General features: G+C 47.9%; 2 protein-coding genes across 2 annotated transcripts in view; both read right to left on the minus strand.

Annotated features, from left to right (window-relative positions):
- The window catches only part of NAA60 (N(alpha)-acetyltransferase 60, NatF catalytic subunit), a 23,768-nt gene extending 23,380 nt beyond the window's left edge, over positions 1 to 388 (minus strand). The window contains exon 1 of the mRNA XM_010578372.1: positions 91 to 388. The gene's annotated coding sequence lies outside the window, so the exon portion shown is untranslated. The remainder of the gene's footprint in view (positions 1 to 90) is intronic.
- Positions 389 to 705: 317 nt separating this feature from the next.
- Positions 706 to 9,993, minus strand: LOC104838578 (chromosome unknown open reading frame, human C7orf26). Its single transcript, XM_010578373.1, has 6 exons — positions 9,753 to 9,993; positions 8,578 to 8,799; positions 7,118 to 7,283; positions 4,421 to 4,948; positions 2,693 to 2,732; positions 706 to 2,095 (listed from the first exon to the last, which is right to left on the minus strand). Exons 1-6 carry the CDS (start codon positions 9,942 to 9,944, stop codon positions 1,888 to 1,890), a joined length of 1,356 nt encoding a protein of 451 aa, XP_010576675.1. The 5' UTR covers positions 9,945 to 9,993; the 3' UTR covers positions 706 to 1,887.
- Positions 9,994 to 9,999: the final 6 nt, after the last annotated feature.

Raw genomic sequence — 9,999 nt, forward strand, 5'->3', positions numbered from 1 at the left:
CGGGCCCGTCCCGGGCGCAGGGCGCCATGGCAACCCCCGCCCCCCCCCCCCCGTTCCGGGACGAAGATCCCACCGCGCTTCTCCACTCACCTCTGAGGAGCGGCGGGCGCGCCGCGGGCGGGCGGGGTGGCTCAGCGCATACCGGGTCAACGGAGGCGGTCGAAGAACCGACGGCCGCCGTAGACACCACCGGCGGGCACTTCCTTTCCCCGGGCACCGCGCAGCAAGGGGCCTCCTCATAGGCTGTCTCTCGGCACGTGACCGGCGGGCGCCGCGCAGGCGCAGGGGGGGAAGCCCCGCTGTCTCAGGCCACGTGGGCGGCTGCGAGCAGAGACGAGCAGCGGAGGGCAGCGCGGTGTCAAAGCTGCTAATTAAAGGGGCTATTTAAAATTAGCGATGCATCCGTGAGCACAAACGCTTGAGAAACAGGACGCGGGTTGGTCACACGCCTCTCCTGGAGCTTCCCCCAGTACTACACTGCGAGGGGCATCGGGGCGACCCATCACGCTGCTGGGCTTGATGCCAATAGCGACTCTGATCCTGAAATTAGAAGTTTGTAAAGGGTTTTTCCTTGTCGTTGAAGCTCTACAAAGTGAGATGAGATGGGATATTTCAGTTGGAAGGGACCTACAATGATCGTCTGGTCCAGCTGCCTGACCACTTCAGGGCTGACCAAAAGTTAAAGCATATTATTACAATATTATTGTTGCTTAGCTTCCTTTGCCAGAGAAGGGCAAACACAAGTTTCCTTCTCAGTTGTTTCATCCAAATCAGATTTTCACAGCTTCCATCTAATCTCTCCCATTTTTGCAGCCAGCGTGCAAATAGGTAACCACAGCCACCACATCTCCTCTAATGAGGACAACAGCAGCGGAGGTCTTTGGAATAGTCACCTATGTGTAGAAAGGACCCTTCTTTCTTGCTTTTTCACCCAGCAGAGAGGGCTCAGAGGATCACAGCATGACGACAGAGAAGAGCTCAACTAATCGGGCTGGATGGGGCATTTTGGTGTGGCACTAACAGCAGCGAGTTCTGCCACCCTTCTCCAGGTGCTTCTACACCTGCCTGCGCCTCGCTCAGAGCTGGCCAGCATGCCACAGCTGGCTGCTGGCCAGTTTTCTAGCAAGCATTAATGAAATGCACCAGATCTCAGCCCAAAGTTTCATGAATCGCTGGTTGAAGTGTGTAAAGAGGGCATTTCCCGAGCCTGGATGGAGGATGATGGGGACAAAGGGATTTTGTTCCCTCCTTAGCATAGGCCTTAACAAGTTGGACCTTCTAATCGCTGTTTGAAAGATAAAGCACCAGAATTATTTTATGCTTCTTAAATTGTTTCCTTTAATAGGAAGTGCTGCTTTACTCTACCTTGTGCTTCTGAAACAAACATTTGTGTTCCAAAAATATACAGTGTACACATACTCTGTAGCTATAGATACAAACATTTACAAAGAAACCAGCAGGCTGGAGTGGACTAGCTTGAAAAAATCTCACGCCTTTCCTGCTGGACCTCCTGGAGCAAGACTAGCTGGGCTCACCGCGCCATAAACAGAAAAACACATGATTGAGAAATATCATGCCCTTGGGGATTATATGAAACAATGTGGATTAAAAAAATTCCCACACACACTGCAGAAGTTTGGAGTTTCTGTTGCCTCTTCCCACCCCCTCCTTTTGTCCCTATGATCTGCCTTAGTATCCACATCCCACATCCAAACTGACTGCAGTCTACCCATCTGTGCCTTCACCACTGCTGAAGGGCTGATCCCTCACGCGGGCGTTGCTCAGCCTTACACCAAAGAGGAAAATGTGGTTCCCAAGATGTTTGGTTTCATCTGCAAGGCTTCCTCAAACTAAAGGAAACTGGGTACACTCTACAGTCTTAGCATTTTAGCGAATAGGTCGGTATGGGAATGTCATTCCTGGTATAAATGTTTGTACAGGGTGAGCCGGGAGCGCTGGGTGAGCCGGTAGCGCAGGGTGCGCAGCATGCGCGGGGTAGCCCAGAGGAGGAGTATGGATATGAGGATAAAATCCTGGTGGCAGAGTGCCATGGCTCGGTTGCTGTACTGGACCTGAAATCACCAGCTGGAGCAGGCTGTGGAGAGAAATTGAGACAAGCATGAGGATTATTTAGAGAAGGCTTTTGTCACAGCTATGCCCAGCCCACAAGGGCCTGGCTCCAAGGACAATTCATAACCAACACACAGCACTGCTGAGAGGCAAGAGGACAGTGATTCAATTATGCTCTTTACAGCTTCCAGAAGACTTTTTTTTTCCTCCCCCCCCCTTTTTTTTTGTTTTTTTTAAAAACTTGGTTGCTCTTTCCAAAGCAGCAAGAAGCAAAGTGCAGTTCAGCTTAGGGTCAGGTAAAACAAGTGGGGAGTTGGGGATAAGATAACTCTGGGGCAGGTTCCATGCTGTAATTTCATTTTCCCTTTCTGTGCATTTGTTCTAACACAAGCCAGACAAGATCACCTACATGGTGGGAGTCACTGAAGTCTCCTTCAGTCGAAAGTCCAGCTTGCAAGGGAAGAAGTAGCCAGCACCTTTAGCCTGGCACTAAACTGTGTGTGAGTAAAGGCTGACTTCCACAAAGTAAACACAAATTTTTAGAGATTTTGTCTCAGCAGCCCTCAAGTGCGTGTCTTGGAATATGCACCAAAATGAACACAGCTGTAGAAAGGTCTCTTACTTGTTATGCGGTAGCCTGGAGCACACAGTTCTTAAGTCATCTGAAAGAGGACAGAAGACGTAACAATAAGGGTAGAGCAGAAATTAGAGCAACTTTCCTCTCCACTCTCCCTTCCAGGAGGATTACTGAAAAAGCTCCAGTCATCAACAGATCCAGAATCCCATTCTCAGGCCAAAAACTTCCCAAGGAGAGAAAATGTTTCTCCATCTCACTAGTCATTACCTCAACTTTCCACACCAGACGCTTTATTGTATGTTTGACATTTAACCTATGCTGCCATATAGGAAATGCAGCTTCATTTCAAGGCAGACCAAACCTTAGTATAGAATTTGCAATACCAATATACTAACAAGAAGACAGACACAGGAAATACAGGGTATGACTCTGCCCACTGAATGTGGCATTTATGGTGAGAAAGGCATCGGGTCAAAGCTTATGCAATACCTGTTTTGTATTGGTTTGGGACTTTTTAAACAGTGCTAGTGTAAAGAAAGGGTTGAGGTTTTTTTTGCTGAGGTCTATCAACTAGAAATTGCACCTTTTTTACCATCTCCAAACTTCTGCTAAAGCAGAATAGCTAGAACCAAGGTATTTAACAACATAGCCTGTTGCTACAGTCCTTTCAGGAACAGCCTGAGAACAAACTCCTGCCTTTGTAGATAACCGTGCTCCCAAAACACTGAAATAACTGGTATTTCAGCAGCTGCTTATACTGGATTACCTTCTACTTCTACAGTAAGAGCAAGCACTCAGAATGTACCAGGTAAACAGCTAAGAAAAAACACAGCTGAAATAAGCCATCAACTCAAAAAACCTCCACTTTTCTGCTTGTTCTTATTACACCCAGAGCTACTTTATAAAAAATTAGAAGGAAAAACATTGAGATTTGAGAAGCAGCACTGGTTCAGCCAGAGCAAAAGCCTCAGGCACCTGCTTAGGCAGAGGCAGCTCTCTGCAGCTGGGATCTGCACTAACTGTCCTGGCTATTGGGGAGCTTTAAGCCTTCTGGTCACACTAAAAATCGCCTGTTTCCAAGAGAATGTATCAAGAAAACTGGCTGGCTGGCTGGACCTGCGCTGTGTTGAGGCACTTCCCTTTTTCATCTCTGCAGGTCTTTCCAAAAGAACTGGTTTTGGAGACAGGAAAGGCAGACAAAAGCCACATTAGCAGGCTTCCTTACTAAGTTTAACTGAAACCTTACACACTGTAATGGGGTCTCGTTACAGGAGAGCTGAAGGCCCAGAAATTCCAGATGAGGAGTTTTTGTTTGCTTTTCAAATTCCTTGTCTAGCACACCCATCCCACGGGTTTATCTGCTTCATGGACTCTCCTCCAGCAGGCAAACTCAGAGAGGTCAAATTGAAGCACAATTAAACAGTGCTTTTTAAATAGTTACAAGAAATTCTGAGAGGGGCAAATATGTCCCTGTGCTGGACACCACATATAACCCCCTTGTGCACACTGCAAGGTTGAACATCAATTCTGCAGTTCTGCAAAGCAACGCACCAGTCACCTGCATCGACGATCTCTCCTTTCTTACTTCCCATCCAGTTATTTTTCCTGAACTATTTCCTGCACTATCGCTTCCTAAGAGTGGCAAACTACTACTTCTGCTGTGAACACACTGATCTTTACTCTCGCCATCCCAAAACTCCCTCATACAACATCCACACACTGGATGAAAAGAATCCCATGCCAGGGTCTCTGCCAGCCCCACCAACAACTTACCTCTAGTGCACAGGAGTGCTCCTGATGCCATGGCCACTTGCAAAGCCTGAGCCAGTCTGTCTAGAGCCAGTTCAATCTCTTTGGATGCATTGAGGGGATTGAGTTCATCAGATAGTCTGTTAATTTCCTCAACAAGCGGAACCACGTGATCAAAGGGTACTAGGCCCAGGCGCCCATAAAGGTTCTTCTCCGTTAAATGCCCCTGAAGCATCATAAGAACCTGCAGGACACTTAGATGCAGTTTTGAATATAGCTGATGGCAATCTCTGTCTTCTCCTGAAGTCGAGTCCTTGGCAATTTTGCTGGGGGGGTGTCCATTTGAGAGAGAGGCTTTCTTCTTCCTTTTATAAGCCAAGGGGGCCTTCACACACCAACGGATCAGTCCAGTCAGTGGGGTGAGCTCTAAAAACCCTATTGGCAGGTTGGCTGCAATAGGAGTGTTTAGAAACGTGATGAGGATCAAGCGGGGGTCTTCAAAGATCCAGGAAACAATCAGCTCAAGCAGATCCGAAGGAGGGATGAGGTCATCTGAAGATAAGAAAGTTATTGCTGGGTAAGCTGAGCCTTGCACTGAAGCACAGGACAGTAGTGTTTAATTAATCTCACACATATCCCTCCTGCACTGTCACAATTACAATTTCAGAACCTCGCCAACTCTGCTGTTTTTTTTCAAGACGCCAAAGGTAGATGCTTATTTGCCCCAGGGAAGACACAACCATATTCCTGTCAACTTCACCTTCTCCACCTATTCTGAAGACACCACCAAATGTGAACATTTATCCCCTTTCCCAGCAAAGCTTGTAATTTTTTTTCTCTCCCACCCATCACCTGCTCTTTTTTTCTCTAAGTTCAGTCTCCATTTATCCCTTGCCACAGGAGGTACAATCGGCAGGGGAACAGGAAAAACTTGTTGGCACTTCTTTCTCTTCACCTCAATCATTCATTTCCTTTAAGGCTCACTTAAACAAGCATGTCTTGTGGAAAAACTTAATGCAACAACACGATCACATGAGACATAAAGGATTATAAGATTCTGTAAAGCTTCAAGTAAGAAGTGAAAGATGGTCACAGACAAGAGAAACATTGACTTCACAGTAATCGTGCATCATTGCAGCGACTGAACTAAGTGCTCAAGCTATCTGTACAAGATTCCGTTTATTTCACAAAAGAATCAAACATATATATGTTTCAACAAGGATCTGGAAAGAACTAACGGCATACAGTCAATATTACTAACACAGGAGTGCATATCTGGCTCAGCTAGGATGTTTGCCAGTCCTCAGAACACTTAAAGATAAAAACATTCCATACACATACTCGTGACTGTCTTCAGCCACATCTTCCCAGGCGTACACCAGGCCGTCCTCTGACCTGACCTTGTAAAACTAGTTCTTCAAAGGCTTGGCAAACATGCAGCACAACAAATTCTAATGTTCACTCTTGAAAACAAATGCCAGGTGTTCTGAGCTGCTCACACACATCATCCCCTCACAGGGGCAGGCTACTGGATTGAGCAACGTACTTTTGTTGTGAGTTGTGTACAGTGTCAATACAGGGCTCAGCACAGAACTATCCAGTCAGGTCTTTTGTACCTGAAATGACTTATAGGACGAATCGTCTGGACTACCAAATTACTAATGTGCACTGCATATAGAATTGGTATTTTCCAGTTTCTAGCTTTTCTGAAAGCTCCGAGTATCACAGATACTGCTGTTTGTGTGATTCGCTCCTGTCCTCAGGACATGGTAGAGACTGCCCAGTTACAGATCTTCCTATAACTCATGTTATTTCCTTTCTGACATGTCTTTTCATTAGTTGGATGAACTTCCAAGTGGTTGCACAAAACAGATATAAAATACTGAGGAAGAATATGCTATGAGCTCTACCAAATACTTAAAAAAAAAAAAAAAAAGTCTAAGCCTGCACCTCTCTCTCACTAATGCCAAGCTGCTTATCTGGAGAAGACCATGCAGAACATTTCCTTTATTGATAACAAATAGTATTTGTTTTTTTGGATTATATGTGATGTTGGTATTTAGTGTGGTTGTTCCCTAGTCTACCACGAGCTCTCTGCCTCTCTAGCCGAGTAAAGGTAAATCAACCTTATCTTAGACACCTACACGTTTCTAGTGTCTGAGCAACAACAACCTGGGACAGGTCATATCACTAGCTGGTCACACATACACTTAAAGAGCATGTTGGAGGTACGCTGTTGATTGCGTTTCTCATCACTGCTCAACAGAAATCCTGCTGCAGCTTGCCAACATTCAGAATTTGTGTTTCTCCCCTTTTTGGAAGGGATCAGACTGACAGACAGCCCTGAGTCCATCTGCTGGGTAGGTGACACACAATATGGAGGTCCAACTGTCCAGCCCAGACAGATCAGTTTTCACTCCTAAAGCTGCTCAATCAATAAGGTCCCCGTGTCCTTTGCCCTCTGTGGAGGAAGTTACCAATGTGTCAGGCGTTACCTGGCTGCTTCTGCAGTAAAGACTCTCCCTTCAGCCAGAGTGGTTATTTTTATTCTCACCCCAGTGACAGATGAGGCAACAGCCACACCCCTGAGCTGCTTCTGGCAAGAATTACATGGTAATAAGCATCTTTAGAATTTCAGCAGTTAATTCACTTGCAATGGTTAATTTGTGTTGCATTATACTGCACCTATTACTTCGAATGACACAGCTTGGAAACACTTACCTGAAGAGAGGTCATAGAGAGCCGTGACGGATGTAATAAACTGGCAGCAGAAGCGAGGACTGGCACTGAATATCTGCTTCAGGGTCTGGATGGACCCTGGCACCAAGTTGCAGTAGTCATCGACCAAGGCTCGGGCTAGCCTGACGCAATACACAGCAGGGGTTCGCTGGAGGGGTGGAGGACAGCACACAAGGAAAAGCAGATTAAACCCAGTCACAGGAAGTTCTACAGAGCCAACTTTAAAGTTTACATTGCCTAAACACTATGCCACTTTGCTGTTTCAACATTTGTGTTTCCACTTTCCCAAAATTAAAGTGTGCTTTCTCTCTCAATCTGCATATCAAAGATCCACTCAGACAGAAATAAAATTACTATTTCACAATATTAAAATAGATGGTGATATTTCACATTTACAATATCTGTAGTTTAAAATTAAAACCTTTTACATCAATATTTTGACTTAGATGGAGATTTTTTTTTTACTACTTCAGCAACATAGTTCTGTAGTTCATCTAGTTCAGTACCAGAACAACAGGTTCAGTAACCAATCAGTTACACTTGACATTTTTAACATGGAAAAAATTCTGTGCAATTGTCATGTCGCTTAAGAGCTGCAATCTGCAAAAAACTACACCTTCTTCTGCTATCTAGGTTACATCCCCTCCTCCTTTACCAAGGCTCACCAGATGGGAAAAGGGGGACCCCACAGAAACAGTATCGGTCTGCCTTCTCCCACCCTTTCCTCCCAGCACAGGCTTTCTGCTCTTCCCATTCTGTAAAGCAGATGACTTCTGCACATGCTGCAGACGCAGCAGGAACAAAGATGCACTTCCCAAGGTCTACAGTGGGGAATCTCAATAGGAAAGAAGGAGATATAGAAGATCCCTGACATACTGCATTCATGGATATGAATACCAGACACAGTTATTTTGCACCCAAATCTCAAGAGAGAGGTTTGCTGCTTCTGCCATGCGCAAAATTGTACATGAGGGACAGTTTAATTCCCAAACTCCAGAGCCGGCTTCTTTGGGCAATGTGACCATGAACTGCCCTGATTTTGTTCCCTGCGTTGGTCAAACCCTCCACTGATCCCTTCTGACATGCTGGGGTTGGTTGGGTGAAAAAAAGAGAAAAAAAAAAAAATCAATAAAACTTTCACCCACAGTAAAAAAAAAACCAAAACCAAACCAAAACCCAAACAGGTTTTCTTCTGCCAGTGCACCACATAAATGGATTGGCAAAAGCTCTACCTTTATGCTGGAGCAAGGGAATGGACACGAGCACAGACATGGGGTGAACACAGCTGCAGCAGCCAGCTGTTGTATCAGCTGAAACTTGCCACTGACTGCAACTGGCTGTCACCAACCGTTAGGTGACACTGCCTCAGTTCAGCCACTACCCATTGTGGCACACTCCCTCACTCCTTCCCCGAGACTGCCCTGCCTGCACAGAAGCTGTACCTGCAACCAGAAGGCAGCACACTCCAGAACAGGAACCCTGCACACAGCCACTGCCATAGAAACCAGTTTTCCTAGTAAAGCCATCCTGCTGTCATCTGCTTTGTTTCCTTGAGGGCTGAAGAGAGACGAGAAAATGATCTGCCGGACTGAATCCTTGGTTTGCTCTTGGAAATAATTGCACATGATCTCAAGGAGCTGAAGTTCCTGAAGTGAATTCAATCTCTGAAAGAAAACAAAAGCAAAGCTGCAAAATACACTGGGGCTCTTGAAGAACCAAGAGCTGCTTTGGTGAAAAGACAGGAACAGTAAAGGCTGAGCTTCCCTCAGGTGTTAGGAACTCAATCTTTAGGCACAGCACACATATTCAAGTTTCCTGAACTACCACTGCATTTACCTAGTTACAATGACAAGCCCTAGGTTGTATTTGAATACCTGGATACCAAGACTGGTGCGTGCTGCACCTCCAAGTGCCGCCCATGAACTAAAAGATGAAACAGATAGCAATACTGGGGTGAAAAGTGTTTCCTCCCTCTGCAAATAATAGCACTGAGGGTGCTGCTGGGCAGCTGGGGCGTTCACAGCTGGGCACAGCAGCCCACCGGGCCCCAGGCCCATGAACCCTGACATTCACCAGCAGCTGTGGTTTCTGCTCGCTGCTCTCTGGGAGGGCCCCATCCCAGCTCCATCCCACACCCAGCCCCTCGTAAGGGCCCAGCTGCAGCACTGTCAGGCTGTGAGCAGGCCCCAGAAGCCCACCACACCTCTCCGGGGCCCTGTGTGGTCTCCCAGAGTCCTGGCCAGTCCATCGGGTTCTTGCCAGCCAGCCCCCTCCCCACCAAAAAAACTCTCGGTCACCAGCCCCCCAGGGATCCTGTCCTGAGCTCTTGGGGCCTCGGCCTACAGCGGCAGCCCCCCAGGGACCTCATCCTGTCCTGCTGAGGCCTCAGCCTCCAGCAGCAGCCCCCCAGGGATCCCGTCCTGAGCTCTTGGGGCCTCGGCCTCTATAGCCACTCCCTGGGGCTGCGTCCGGCCTCCCAGGGCGCCGCCCGGCCTCACGTCGTCAGCCCCCAGGGCCTGCCCTGCTTCCCCCCGGGCCTCGGCCTCCACCAGCCCCCGGGGAACCTGTTCGGACTCTCAGGGCCTCGCCCCGCAACCGGCCGACGGTCGGGGCCCACCTTGGGCGGAGCGCCGCGCTCCTTGGGGACCTGGAAGAGGAACTCCTCCAGGAGCTCGGCGGGGCCCTTGTCGACGAGGGGCAGCGGAGCGCTCTGCAGCTGGCTGCTGAAGTAGATGTCCAGGTGGTACAGCACCTCCTTGGCGGCGCTCAGCGCGTCCCGCCGCAGCAGCGAGTGCCGAATGTCGCTCATGGCTTCGACCCCACCGGGAACGGACCCCCTTCCCCTTCTCTCCGCCGCCGTCCCC

This window comes from Haliaeetus leucocephalus, unplaced genomic scaffold (genome assembly GCF_000737465.1).
Source record: "Haliaeetus leucocephalus isolate CR32 unplaced genomic scaffold, Haliaeetus_leucocephalus-4.0 Scaffold636, whole genome shotgun sequence".
NCBI lineage: Eukaryota > Metazoa > Chordata > Aves > Accipitriformes > Accipitridae > Haliaeetus > Haliaeetus leucocephalus.